We start from the raw sequence: 15,389 nt of genomic DNA, 5'->3' as shown, positions 1-15,389 counted from the left end.
CGAGGCGGGTGACGAGATCGACGACGTTCCGGATGCTAGGGCTTCGGATTTATATATATATAGTGACAAAACCCTAATTTTAAGTCGGCTTTTTTCATGGGCCACTTGGGCCATTTTGGGCCCTTATGATAGATCGAAACGGCCCAATGCTAAAAATTTAGCTTGAAAAATAGTTGGAAGTAGGGGTGTTCGTGCGTTGGGTTGGGTTGGATTTAGGGATATTCTAGGTCCAATACTATGGTTCGATCTATATATTTTTTTAACTCAAACTAACTCTTGTTAAATTATGAATCTGAACCAAACCAACCTATAAAAAATGGATTGGATTGGTTCGATTCCATCGATTCCCTTAAAAAAAAACTTGGAATCACAAATAAAAAACACATAAGATTCCACAATCCACAAGAACGATATCCAAAATCTATTATAACAAAACAAGTCTCCAAAATTCACAAGAAAGACCATAATGTCTACAAAATTCAAAATATAGGCAACAATGTTTTCAAATGTCTACAAAATCCATAAGTAAGACTATAATGTCTACTAGGGGTGTTTATGGGTTGAAAGACTTTTTAGACCCAACCAATTGTTCGGGTTGTAAATTTTTTCAACCAAAATAACATTTATTAAAAAATGAACCCAACCTAACCCAACCATGAAATATTTGGGTTGGGTTAGTTCGGGTTAATCGGGTCATTTATTTAAAATTTTATTCTAAAAAAAATCAAAACGTAAATATGTAAAAGTTTAATTTAATTATTTTCATATATTGAATTAAGATTAACAACTCAATCTCGATTTATATAGTGATTTTTTTTTCTAAGGTGTAAAGAAACTACTTCTAATAGTTGTTGAAAAAAAAATTATTCAAAAAAGATTGAAATTAAATAAAATTAAAATCAATATATGTATAAATAATTGTGTTATAAGTAAGGAAAAAATATATTTTAAAGTTAATAATAAATTCGGGTTGGTTCGGGTTTGTTTGGGTTATATTAGGTGAACCCATGAACCAACCCAACCCAAATTGCACGGATTGGGTTGGGTTGATCGGTTTTTTTCGGGTCATCGGGTTTTTTGAACACCCCTAGTTGGAAGTGTATTTTTCAAAATTATTCTCTATTTTTTTTTTTATTTCTACATACAAGACCTAAAGAATAGGTGTTAATGTCTTGAACATTTCATTATTTACAAAAAAAAAAATAATAATAATAAAAAATATTGAGCTCCTTATTTTCACTAATATCAATGTCTATTTACAGTTTAGCCTTCATCTATGTTTTTTATATATACATTTATTTCTTTCTTTCTCCTCCATGCATATTATCTGCATATATTCTCTCTCCCTAATAATATATTTCATATATTTTCTCCCCCATAATTCATATCTATTTCTTTCTCTTCCCTCTATTTTCTCCTTCCCCCCTCTCTCTTTTCTCATTCCGGCGGTGTGAGTTGCAGGAGGTAGACGATGGTGTGGGGCAAATTGATGGCTTGGCACGAGATGACACGAACGACTTGGGATGAATCGATGTCATGGACGACGTAGGGCGAATCGAAGATGACGTGTTCAGCAGATTCGGTCGACGGCATGACAGGGTGAGTAAATTCGGTCGATGACGACGAGAAAGATCCATGCCGTCCACGGCTAAAGAAGAAGAGATGAAAATTGAGGGTTATGTATTATAAACACCCATATGAAGATGAATTTTATTTTTTCCTATTTTTAATATATATTGTGATCTATATGCACTTTTTTTTTTTTAGTTTTTGTAGAAAATTTGATATATATTATGATATATGTATTCGTTTATTCGACAGAAACGAGTTTTTTTTTAAATTTTTTATTTAGACTTATTTTATTATGATATATATATATACTGTGGTGTAAATGAAATTTATGAAGATTTAAATACCGTGGTATATTTCATATATTGGTTTATAGTATATTTCGTATATTGGTTAGAATATTTTCAAATATCTAATAAAATATTCTAAGGTATATTTAAAATAATCATAAATTCGCTAAAATGTTTTAAGGTATATTTAAAATAACCATTAATCTGTAAAAAAACCAATAGATTGATATATATAAATTAACGTAAATAGAAAATAAAATTTTATTAAATGTATTTTTCCAAATTAAAAAATAGAAAAAATTAAAATAAGTGCATTTTCCCTCTCCAATTGATAAATGAGAAAAACTATATTAAATACCTTTTCTCTCTTTATAATAAATATATTTTCTTTCTCTATCATTAAAGTAGTTTCTAAAATAAGAACAATATATATATAAAACGAAAATAAATATAAAAATGGGTAAAACTGTCGAAAATTAATACTAAAAGACATTTTTGAAAAAAATCAAATTTAAAGATATTTATGAAAATATATAGCCAAATATAGACGGTAAAAATCTTTCTTTATTTTTATTTTATTTTTTTTTTAAACAAAATTATTCGTCGCTATTATACACTTTAGTCCGTACCATTTTAGTTTTTTGAATTTACTCTCTTGTTAATTTTTTCTTTTTTTTAAAAAAATCTATTATGGTTCAATGTTTTTCAATTTAATCCCTATTACTAGTAAATGTAATATTTGGTTGATGATAAAGATATACGAGATAATACTTAGTGATTTTTTTTTTTTTTTAAGAAAAAATAGTATTTCTAACATCTCATCCAAAATTCTAAGAGATCCATAGAAATTTTGAGTAAACTAATTTTACCATGTAAGTTTATCATCAATCAATTTTAATATTAACCAACAATTAGTGATCATGCTGTGAAAATTATTATTACATAAGAAACTAAATTACAGCTTCTTAAATAATATAGACTAAATGAGGAAGAAAAAAGAAAAAATAATTAATTTATACATCTACATTTGGAGAATCGCATTAGTTCAAGGTTACTCAGCAAAGAAAGGCTAAATGAAAGATAAAAATTAAAGCATTGTCTTTTGGGCCTTTTATATCTTTATGTTGCATTTGCATGTTCTCACGAACTAAATCTCATTATTTTTCGGGATTTCTATATAAAAAGGTCTAAAAAATGGATACACATTAAATTAATATCGGGAACATTTTAGTTTTTTTTTTTTTTTTTTTTTTTTTTTTTTTTTTTTTTTTAAAAAAAAAGACCTATTAATCTCCCTATTTTCACTAATATTAGTGATTATTTACAATTTAACCATCATTTACGTTATATATATATATATATATATATATATATATTTATTTATTTATTTATTTTTCTCTCCACTATGCATATTCTATCTCCTCATGCATATATTCTCTCTTCCCAATGATATATTTCATATATTCTCTCTCCTATAATTCACACCCATTTATTCCTCCTTCCTCTCTTTTCTCCTTTTGACGGTGTGAGTTGTAGGTGGTAGATGACGACGTGGGAGAGAGAATCTTTGGCACGAGCTCGAGCAGACGACAGTGTGGTTGCAGACAAACGACGTGGTGCGAAGCGAAGCTTCCGACACTAGGCACGAGCAAAATTTAATGCGGACTCGACAAATCCAGTCGACGGAGACGTGAGCTTGAGCAAACGGACGACGTGAGATGATGTGGCGAAGCTTTTGGCACCGGATGCGAGCAGATCCACGCGTGGACTTGGGCAAATCCAGTTGACGGAGCTAGGCAAAAAGATTCGATCGATGGTGGGTATTTAATATAAACGATGATGATATATGTACTATGATATATATAGTCGTTTATTTTATATAAACGATGATGTTTTTGTATTTAGATTTATTGTTTTGTGATATATACACTTATATATATGTTCTATGTTGAACCATCAAGTCCATCTGTGATTTATATACTAGTAGATATTTTTGTTGATTTTTTATTACTTTGAATGTATGATATATGATATATACACGCTTGTATATATGTTCTAAGGTATATTTAAAAATAACCATGATTATTTAAGCAGATACCAAATATATTTACTGATATATTTCATATATATTTTTAGAATATTTCCAAATAAACAACGGAATATATTACATGTACAAGTGAACAAACAATGAAACATTTCACATAATAACACAAATCAACATGAAAAACGAAATGGAAAATAAAATCATAGTAAATGCCATTTTTTCTCTCAAAATGAAAATGAAAAAAAATATATCAAATGCATTTTATCTCTACAATAAAAAAGGAAAAAAATCATAATAAATGCATGTTATCTCTCCACAATAAATGCATTATATGTAGATTTATATTAAGCATTGAATTTATATACCGTACTATATTTCATATATTGGTTAGAATACTTTCAAATACTTAACAAAATATTATGAGGTATATTTTAAATAACCATAAATCGGTTAAAAAAAACGTAAAACCAACAAAAATAGAAAAAAAATCATTACATGCACTATATTTTCTCTCTCTAATTAAATTAAATAAAGGAAAAAATCACAACAAATAAGTGCATTTTCTCTCTCTATTTAAAAATATGAAAAAAAATCATATTAAATGAATTTTCTCTCTCAATTTTCTCTCCATCATTAAGAAAGTTTGAAAATGGGAAATATATAAAAAAAAATCGGGAATAAAAATAATAAAAAAAAATAAATTTGTCCAAAAATAATACTAAAAGTCTTTCTTAAAAAAATTCAAATTTAAAGATATTTTTGAAATAGAGTCCAAAGAGGATTTTTTTAGGTAAAAATCCCTTTTTGTTTCAAAGTATTCCTACTTCTTTGGGCTCTATGTGCATAATGCAAATTAATTTGTTAACTACTTTAAATTCCTTTCTGAACTACTTTAAATTCCTTTTAAACACATTTTAAAGATATCTATGTTATGAACTACTTTAAATTCATTGATGTATTGAGTTGAACTCCAACATGAATATGATGTTTTTACTAGTTCTTGCATTAACCCATCAAAGTGGTAAACCTACCAAACAAGTGATTTTTTTAAATATAATTTTTAAAATATTTAAAATTTAAATTTTGAAATTATATATATATATATATATATATATTGAAGGACTTATTTATAATTTCAGATTCTAAAAATGGTTTCTGAAACCACTAAAATTAAGGACGATTTTAAAAAAAATGATTATATTTGCAGACGAACCCACTCATATTGACTCTTCAGAACTTAATTAGTTATAAATAAACTTGAGATAAAGACCAATGCAGAGTGTAAATAAGAATGCGAAAGTATAATGACATATTCAAATTTCAGCGCAGCAGTAAGCAAAAACCTTTTTTTTTTCCTTTTCAAGTATGATGCCAAAATCTGTCTTACAAAAGAGGTCAAGAACTTGACCAACAAAAGAGAACTTGCACATCAATGTTGTGTTTGCCACGTACATTGATGTTTAAGTGAGAGAGTGAACGAGGATAGAAACTACAGAATTTGAGATTAGGATTCAAGTCACTTTATATGAAGCTATAGTGATACACTTATACTGGTGATTGATCTATGTCGTTCTACTAGGGTTCTAGAATCAATTTGGGATAATTGTATAGTCTATTGGGTGGAAGGCCATGCCTAGTTTCATGTTTGGCTAGGTTCAACTTATCTGTATGAGGCTCAGCATCCCCTCCTAGGACGAGTGATGCTTTTTATTGGGTCGATCTCAACCTTGGTCTTGACCGAGAGCAAAACCAAGCACATAAATTTGGACTTTGACATAAACAAATCCTCTCCCCAATACGTACGTGCTCATTAACTAGGCCCAAATCTTGTTATTTTATCGACCCGTCTATTGAGCTATGTTAATCCTTAATTTATTAATGATTGCAATCATAATTACCTTCAAGAAAATGTAGTCTAATAATTGATCCTGCAATAATCGATCACTTACTAGATAAAATAAAAACAGTTTTATTAAATTAATTAATCCAGAAATTAATTCACAATTGTCGATAATCAGATAACCCAATTGTTTGAATTAGTAGTATTTTTTATAAACATCGAGGGATCAATAGATACATAGATATATATCTCAACTAAGTTGATATCTTTGGATATCAAAAGTTGAAACATGTGATGATATTATACTTTTATTTTGATTCATAGGCAACTGACTTTTTAAAGAAAGTTCTACTTGCAACAATATTTTTGAAGGTGTTGTGGTATTGTATGCATAATTATATATTTTCTTATTCCTTTAATAATACGATACTTAGGGTTGACTACACACCCCAATTTGGTGAACTGAAAAAATTAATTAGTGAGAAAATAAGGGTTTAATATAATCAAGACAATGATAGATGTATCATTACCACTTCCAAACTTGATGGAGTTTGTTCAAACTCCAAACTCTTACAATTTCTAAATAGAAAAACAATAATGGTAAAAACCCCTGCAATTGTGAGATATTTCTTCTTTAATACAATAGGAAGTGACGGATTTTGAACCACACCTCTAAACTATGCTCGCCTTAGTTGCAATAGAGAATTAAAGAAAATTACAATTATTATTAATATGAAAATAATAATGGTTGAAATCGTTCGAATCGTTGAACTAAAAACATTTGTCATATTAATTACATGAAAACAATAATTATGGAAATAAGAAAAATGCATTACTTTAATATTTTAATTAGGGTTAAATTACAAGGTTTAATTATTGAACTTCCAAGCTTGTGTTTAAGGATATATATCTTTATTGGACTTTCAAAATATCTAAAAAAATATCTGAATTTTCAACCCACTAAAACATAAAAATGTAAATAGCTAAACTTAAAAGAAAAATTGTGTTATGAATCTTTGATATAATGTTTAAAAATGAATTTATATACTAATCATACTCTCAATACATTTTCAATTTAGTATTTTATTAGATCTAAAATAAAAAAATTTAAAGATTTAGTTGGAACTTTTTAAAATTTAGGTGTCAAATAGACATATACGGATATACTTGAAAGTTAGATGTCAAATTTAGGATAAGATTAAATTTGTAATTTTAACATTATAATTTAAAAATTTTGCAAACCATGAGATCCTTCAACCAAACTAATATCCAAAAATATGATAATTGGTCTCTTATTATTATCATCATCCCCATTAAAACAACTACTTGGCATAAAGAGATCTGCTAAACTAAATGATGCAAACAGTTGCTGCTAAAATCCTATTTGTTTCACATATATTTTGTGATAGAATTTCAGACAAACATTTACAAATTTGTTTGGATTGACTTTTTTTTAAAAAAATTCATTTTTTTAAAACATTTTTTATAAAAATTATTTAAAATACACTTAAAAAATTATTTTGAGTGGTTTCCAAATACTCCAATTTTTTTAAAAATAACTTATTTTTTAAATTAAACACTTGAAAATGCATTCTTAACCCAACTTATATTTCATAGGAATTTACTTTTTAAAATTCAGGATATTATTATCCATAAAACTTTAAAACTCATCTAACCATGTGTTTTTAATACTATTTATACTTGTGAGATTTTATATACCTAGAAGATTGGTAGAGCCTAATCAATTAATTATTACTATCAACTTTTTTATATACCTAGAAGATTGATAGAGCCTAATCAATTAATTATTACTATTAAGTTTAATTAATTATTAAATATAAATATATTATTTAGATTTAATAAATTTCAACTAATACATTTAATATTGATATTTTATAACAGGATTTTGAATCTGAGGAGGTTTTCTTGAGTACTCTAATATGAGTTACTCCCATCGAAGATTTAATGGACTCGATGAGTTATGAATATATAGGAGTTAACATAACTTTTCCCTTTTTTGTATTCAAATTTTTAACTATTTTTCTGTTAAAACATCTATTACTGAAACAATTTTATTATCTAAAACCTCCTTTCAGTTTAGACCAATCCGGTCACTTAATCCAATGCTCGTTTCATTTTCCTTAAGCACTAAAAATAAAAAAATCAAGCATTTTAAAATGTAAAAAAAGTTTTTAAAAATATTTACAAGTAAAAATTCCAAAAATACGAAATACTAGAGATTTTTCTATTTATAAGAATTTTTTATTTTTTAATTATCATATGACACTATTATTGGATTGCTCTCTCTATGTTCGACCAAAAAAAAAAAAAAAATGGTGTAACTAACAGCATCCAAGTTTTTTTTCCCCTAAAATTTATATATATAATTCAAGACCGACTTGCAACAATTTTTTTTTGTTCGTAATATAACTTCTATACAAATATATTTTTCCTTTTCTTAGTCCTGTGCCCTAACTTTTTAGAACCCAAATTTGATAAAACATGTCTAATTTAACCTTTACGAAATGTAAAACAGATAAATTATAGTATATCAATATAAACAAACCTTACTTTAATTATTCAAATATAACCTGTAATTAAAAACTCAATTTAAAAAGCATTGAAAATAAAAATAAAAGTACATTTAAGTATTGATTACTAGGGTAAGGCTAGCTAGAAATTTTCCACTTTAAAGTTTCAAAACAACATAGACTATAAAAAAATGTTTTCAAATGAAGATCAAACCCTAAGAGATTAATTAAAGTTGCATGTTGGATTAACAAAAAGGCAGAAGCTCCCTATATCCCTTTTAAACCTTTTCAGTCCTTTATGCAGCCATGCATTGACAACTCAAAACCCTAATGCCAACACTAACCCTTCACCCACAATTTATCATAACTTTATGGCATAAAAAAAAGGAATAATAATTTATTTCCAATAAATGAAGACAATCTCATTTTTTTTTTTTTTTTAAAAAAGAAACATTCAAACTCAGAATCAGAGCTAACAATAATCAAAATTACAAATAAAAATGAAGAAAAATGGATGAAAAAGAAATTCAGCATATTTTTTCCTTTATTGTCAGCTGACACTTCCAACAAATGGAGAAGACAACTTTGAAAACAATGAAGCAACGCATCGCCAATTAAGCCTCTTATCTTTTGTTGACTCCATCAAAACAAAACCTCTCTCATTTTCTTCCCAATTTTTAAATTAAAAAAAAAAAAAAAAGAAACAACCCACAGAAAGCCCAAAATTCAATCCATCTCATGCAAACCGCCAATTGGATTAATCACATTGTATAAAATTATTCCAAAAAAAAAAAACACAGCATAAATATATATTAATATATATATATATATATATATATATATATATTTCATAAAAATCTGAATATATATTACCAGCCAGTAATAGATCATAAAATATCCTCCGCCACAGCCACCGTCGTCTCCGTCGAGTCCAGCCGGTGCAGATTACATGCAAGGCCAGATTGGTAGTTCAATCGAAATCGGAGATCGACATGTCGTTTTAGGGGTTACTCATAAAGAAAACCCATTCTCTGGAAAAGGAAAAAGAAAATCTCACAAATCAAAGAAAAAAGGATCGGCATAGTCCCAAAGAGAAGGAAGATAATCGTCATCGTTGATGTCCAGAGAGGGCCATCCAACGGCGGGAGAGGCAGGCCCAATAGGCCCAAGAATGAGATCTGAAGGGAGCGGTGCAAGTGGCGTGGGAGGGGAATTAGCAACAAGTAGTGGATTAGGGTTTTGTGAATACGAGGTTGTTGGAGAGGAGGAGGGAGTGGCAATAGTAGAAATGGAAGGAGTGGAATTAGTAAAAGTAGTGGTGGTGGTGGTGGTGGCGGCGGCGGCGGTGGTGATTATTTCGTGATCTGGGTGAGAAAAACCGTGAGGGTGCTGGGTAAGTTGGGGTGGGTATTGGTGTAGGAGATTATTAGGATACATTAAGGAGAATCCTTGAGGAGGGGGATAGAGAGTGTAAGATTGAGGAGAGGGCATAACGGGGAGAGAGGAAGCCATGGAGGAGAAGGAGAAGGCGGAGACGGAGGCGGCGGGGCGGGGGAGGAGAGGGCGGAGGGAGGCGGAGGAGGAAGAGCGGGAGGAGGAGGAGGAGGAGGAATGGGAGGAGGAAGAGGAGTTAGAGGAAGAGTTGGGGGAAGTGGATTGAAGGTTGAGTTGGGCGCGGGAGCCGTAGAGGATGATGGCGGCTCGGTCGTAAGCACGAGCGGCGTCTTCAGCGGTGGAGAAAGTACCGAGCCACTTGCGGGTGCGTTTACGAGGCTCGCGAATCTCGGCGACCCATTTGCCCCAGCTGCGTTGACGGACGCCGCGGTAACGGAATTTGTTGTTGTCGGGGCCGCCTTTGCCTTTTCGTTTACGGCCACCATTATTATTAGTATTGTTGGGAGGAGTGTTGGAAGAATCGGAAGGGTTAGGGGAAGAAGGGTTTGAAGAAGAAGGGTGGGGGAGAGAGGAAGAAGGTGAATGGTCGGGTTCCATAAAAGAGAGAGAGAAAGGGAAGGGAGTTGCCTCGTTCAGTGAAATGAAAGAGGGAAGAGTGGAGAGAGTGGTTGGGGGTTTGATTTGGAATTGGTCTCACTTAATGGTGGAATAGGGCGGTGGTTTTGAGTGCATTTCTTTTTATACACAAAACTACAATTTAGTGTTGCAGACAAGAGAGAGAATTTTTTTAAAGAAAAAGGAAAAAAACAATGTTAATTAATTTGAGAGCAATACTTAGGTAGGTCCAATCAGTGATAAAAATATCCACCCATATATTCATATATTATTTATCCCCCCAAAACGCAATCTATCGATGAGAATAAAAAAAGTGAGTCTCATTTGATTACTTTTAATATTGTTATTGAAATATAGGTTTTACATCCAAATATATAATGAAATAATATAATTTGATTGATGAATAAAACACCTGAAAATTACATCTTATCGTTACCATTATCGCTATAGTTACTGTTATGATTACTATTATTGTTACTATTACAGCTGAAAAAGTAACCAATTATGACATTTTTACTATTATCGTTACTGCTTGACCCTTAAAAGTAGAGGTAGAGGTAATGAGAACAATAGATTTGACAAAATTCATAATTTTAAGTCAATCAAAATCGATCCAATTACATTTGCAATTCAAGCTCATTACAATTGATCCATCAATGAAATTTCATTACGATTATATTAATTTTTATTATGGTTTGATAAAGATGGCCTAAATATTCATAGATATCTCCAACATCTTTCATAAATGCTCCCAAAACATAAAAAAATGTCGTGTATTTAGTTCAATATGAATATGAATATCTATAACAATATCCATAACTTAGTTTGGGAGTTTGGGAGTAAAAACAACTTAATTATTACCCTAAATATATTTTATAAATTTTGTGATTCGCTAGAATATTTGTCAATATTCATATTCTATCAATATATTTGTAAAATTGAAATCTCGATATCGATATCGACGTTGATATTTAAATCTTTGGATCTAATTCATGTCACTTATTTCGTTGCATCTCCTTCGATCATAAAAGATAAAAAGTATTAAAATTTTATTTTTTTAAAAGAAATATTATCATATGAAAAGAAATGATTCGACGTTCAAAAGAAATGCACAAATATGAGTACAATTTTATTTAGCGAGTTAGTAAGAGTAGAAGAGGGTAGTTGCTCGAGGTTTGATGGGGAAGTGTTTTTGCAGAGAGTAGATACACGTGAGGCACTTCTAGCCGATTTTTATGAATACAATCTCTACTTTCTTACTTTAATATCTGACAACAACAAAGACTTCTTGTACCATCCTTCTTACTCCTTTCTAATTTGTTTCATTATTTTTTAACCAATATGGATAATGTACTCGATTCAATGTCAATTCATACACGCCTTCAGGGGTGGATTTAATATAGACTCAAACAAGATTCCAGCTTCTCCTTAACTTTAAGTTTTTTATATAATATATATATAAGAATTTGACGTAATATTAAAATTACTGGCTAATTCAATGGTAAATTTACTTTCCATCCTTTTTAGAATTAAGTTCAAATCTCATTCATTACATTTATTTTTACCTAGATTCATCACTGCCATCTCTTGTCAAAACTTGTTTAAGTTTTAGTTGGTAATGATTTAATCTTTGTATTTTTTTAATTTGTAAATTTTAATAAGTGTCATTTTAGTCTCTATACTTTGAAATTTGTAACAATTTACTCCATATCATGAAAACTTTTCTCAAAATTAAGTGTCAATTTTATTGTGTAACTACTTGGTCTTTATAATTCATAGAAAATAATTTATGATCTACATGTGTAAGAAACTTCATGAAATCTTAATAATATTTTTCACAATAAGTGTTCAATCTTAACAAATTGTAAAGTAGGTAGACTAAATTGTTACTTATTAAAAACTATGGTTATAAATATGAACTAATTTAGATTATTCTAGGATAAATATACAAAATAATCAAAATATAAGATACAAGCATGGATGAAAAACCAAATTCTATAAAGTGTTGAATTTCATAAAATTTAAATCTTGATATGTAAGGACGTGTGGTTTGTGTAATTTCTCAGCTATGCAACTTAATAAGATCAGAATGGGAGGATCCACAATATCATACGGAGAATAGAAGGCCAAAGAGAATAGTATTTTGGGACCATAACCCTATATTTATAGGTTGATCCTAGGGTTCCCATAATTCCACTAATGAGATTAATTTCTATCCAGCAAGCCACACTTACTTTATGGAAAGTTATGAACCCATAATTAAGATTAGACAATATGCCCATTAAATTGCCCAAATATAATTGCTATTTAATTTATTATCCACATATGAATTAAATATTAAATTAATTCCAACACTAAATTCTTACCGAATAATGTTCGATAACTAAATTGTTACTTTATGAAAGTAAGGATCAATATTTTTTTTCTTTACAATATTAAGGGAGTGGGATCAAATCTCTGATCTCGAGATTGATAGTATATTTGTATATCTGTTAAATTATACTCATTTTGATACTAAAATGTCTTTTAAACCATAAACAAAAGTTGAAACAAAGTTTAAATAATTTTGTAATATCTGTAGTGTATAATCGTATTAAATTGTCAACTATATAATGTAGCCGTACTCTACAATGCCAATTTCTCCGCTTTAACCATCTTACTCTCTCTCACCATTTACTTTTACGTATGCTCTCTTAAATGCACGTAGGTCACAGAAAATTGGATTGAGTTATCAATTTTATAAAGATGTCAGGAGAAAATTTAGGTTCATTTATGAGTTTAGTCTTCGAAGAAATTTTTAGATATGCGTGACTTTTTTTTTTATAAAAAAAATAGAAGTACAAGAGGAAGAGAGATCAATAGATATACCGAGACATCTCAATTAGGTTGACACATCCTTAACTTCCTCATCGTATTTTCAAGAATCCATAGAGTTGAATTAATATAAAGAAGAAATATAACGAGAATAACAGAGCTAGAGAAGAGCTTGGAAGTTCAAAAATACAAACATGGAAAGGCTAGAGGAAAATCTTCCAATTTAGCGTGATGGTAGACATATCATAGTCACAAAAAAGAGAAGATTTAGTATACCATTGGGTTGTTTAGGTATAAAATTTTATCCCACAACTATAAAGCCAATTTGTCACTAGTATTAAATGTGCGGTCATTGTGCTTAAACATCAAATTGATGCACCGATAATATTGGTAAGAGTATGTTGGAAAGAAATTTTGGGAGGTTGGAGGAAATTTGGAAGAGAGAAATGAGAAAGAGGCTCCTTGTGTTATTGAGCACCTCTAGTTTTTTTTGGCTTGATACAAATGGTAAGACATACCTCCTATTTATACTTGACACTCCTAAATCTATGACTAGGATTTTGCCAACACATTCATGATCTAGTGGCTACAAATGTTTATCTAGACTATTTTTTATAGTTACTCATTTTTCTCATATTTTCTAGAGAATCCTACAAAATGCTCTAAATATTTCCTACATGTAATTTCTCTAGAATATTCTAATATTTGATATTTCTAGAACTTGGGCTTTTGTTTGGGCTAGACCCAATTACTTAAATCAATTTTACATTTCAACACCCCCTCTTAAACTTGATTTTGTTACTCCTAGCACATCTCTCAATGTTGTGAAGTCTTCTTTTTTAAGAGGCTTGGTTGAAGATCTTAGCTACCTGATCATGAGTCTTCACATACTCTAATTGCATATCCTTTCTTTCGATGCACTCTCTAATATAATAGTACCACGTATTGATGTATCTTGCTTCGATTGTGAAAGACTAGATTCTTAGCCAAAGCAATTGCTGACTTGTTGTCTACAAAAATTTTGGTTGGCTCCTCTTGTGGTACTCTCAATTCCTGTAATAGATTTCTCAGCTAAATCGATGGCAAATACATGAGGTAGCAGCTACATATTCTGCTTCACATGTGGAGAGAGTAACAATTAGTTGCTCTTTTGACATCCATGTGAAGGTAGTATCTCCCATGTAGAACGCCAAAACTACTCGTACTCTTGCGGTCATTTGCATCTCTACCCCAATTGTTATTACCTTATAATTATAAGAAACATAATAGAATAAGTTGTAGTTTATCGTACTTTTGATGTATCGAAGAATTCTCTTTGCTGCCTTCAAGTGTGTGGTTGTTGGTTTCTCTATGAAGCGACTGATAACTCCACGGTTCGATTTTTGCGGTTTGAATGACCATCCCTAATTATTAGGACTAATTCCTCCACCAGTCGAATCAACTTGCAACTTGAGCAATTGATCGACGATGCCTTCCTTCTTCTTTTTCTTTTCTTCATATACTTGTAATGAACTCATGAGTTGCTCAATGGTCATGACCTCCAAGTATTTTATTTCTTCGATTATGGCGACAATATGTTCAAACTTTGGATTTAATGATCTTAGTATTTTCTCCACGATTTTAACATCATCAATCTTTTCACCATTTCTTTTAAGTTGATTGGTGATAGTTAAGACTCTTGAAAAATAGTCTAAGATGGCTTCTCCTTCTTCCATGTGCAAAGTTTCAAACTCAACTCTTAGTGTTTGAAGACGTACCTTTTTAACTGGATCTGTTCCCTTATATGATGTTTGAAGCTTTTCCCATGCTTCTTTCACTGTCTTTACTTGTGAAATCTTCTAAAAAATATCATCATGTAATCCTTGATAGATCAGATAGAGAACCTTCTTGTCTCTCTCTTTTTAGTCTATCAAACTATCCCTTTGTACTGGAGAAAGACCATCATCATTCTCCAATTCGACGTATCCTTTCTTTGGGATCTCCCATACATCTTATGAGCCAAGGAGAGCGTTCATCTTGATACTCCAATTATCATAGTTGCTCTTGTTGAGCATAGGAACTTGGAATGGAACTATGTTATTGCTTACCATCTTCTTGAAAAGAATCTTTAGGCTCTGATACCACTTTGTTGGAAAGAAATTTTGGAGGTTGGAGGAAATTTGGAAGAGAGAATTGAGAAAGCGGCTACTTGTGTTATTGAGCACTTCTAATTATTATTATTATTATTTTTTTGGCTTGATACAAATGGTAAGACATATCTCCTATTTATATAGTTGGCACCCTTAAAGCTA

General features: G+C 30.1%; 1 protein-coding gene and 1 pseudogene across 1 annotated transcript; both read right to left on the bottom strand.

Annotated features, from left to right (window-relative positions):
• Positions 1–9,155: 9,155 nt before the first annotated feature.
• On the bottom strand, positions 9,156–10,266 carry ABI4 (Integrase-type DNA-binding superfamily protein). Its single transcript, XM_090313262.1, has one exon. The coding sequence runs from the start codon at positions 10,264–10,266 to the stop codon at positions 9,328–9,330; it is 939 nt and encodes a 312-aa protein (XP_090169388.1). The 3' UTR covers positions 9,156–9,327.
• A 4,235-nt stretch (positions 10,267–14,501) lies between these two features.
• Positions 14,502–15,188, bottom strand: LOC150036878 (uncharacterized; annotated as a pseudogene).
• Positions 15,189–15,389: the final 201 nt, after the last annotated feature.

The sequence above is a fragment of the Benincasa hispida genome, chromosome 4, assembly GCF_027475165.1.
Source record: "Benincasa hispida cultivar pf3 chromosome 4, pf3_genome.v1.1, whole genome shotgun sequence".
In the NCBI taxonomy this organism is placed as follows: Eukaryota; Viridiplantae; Streptophyta; class Magnoliopsida; order Cucurbitales; family Cucurbitaceae; genus Benincasa; species Benincasa hispida.
This window is presented reverse-complemented; position numbering and strand designations above follow the sequence as displayed.

Excerpts from the sequence above, each read along its gene's own strand:
- ABI4 (XM_090313262.1), bottom strand. The coding sequence starts at position 10,266 with ATGGAACCCGACCATTCACCTTCTTCCTCTCTCCCCCACCCTTCTTCT.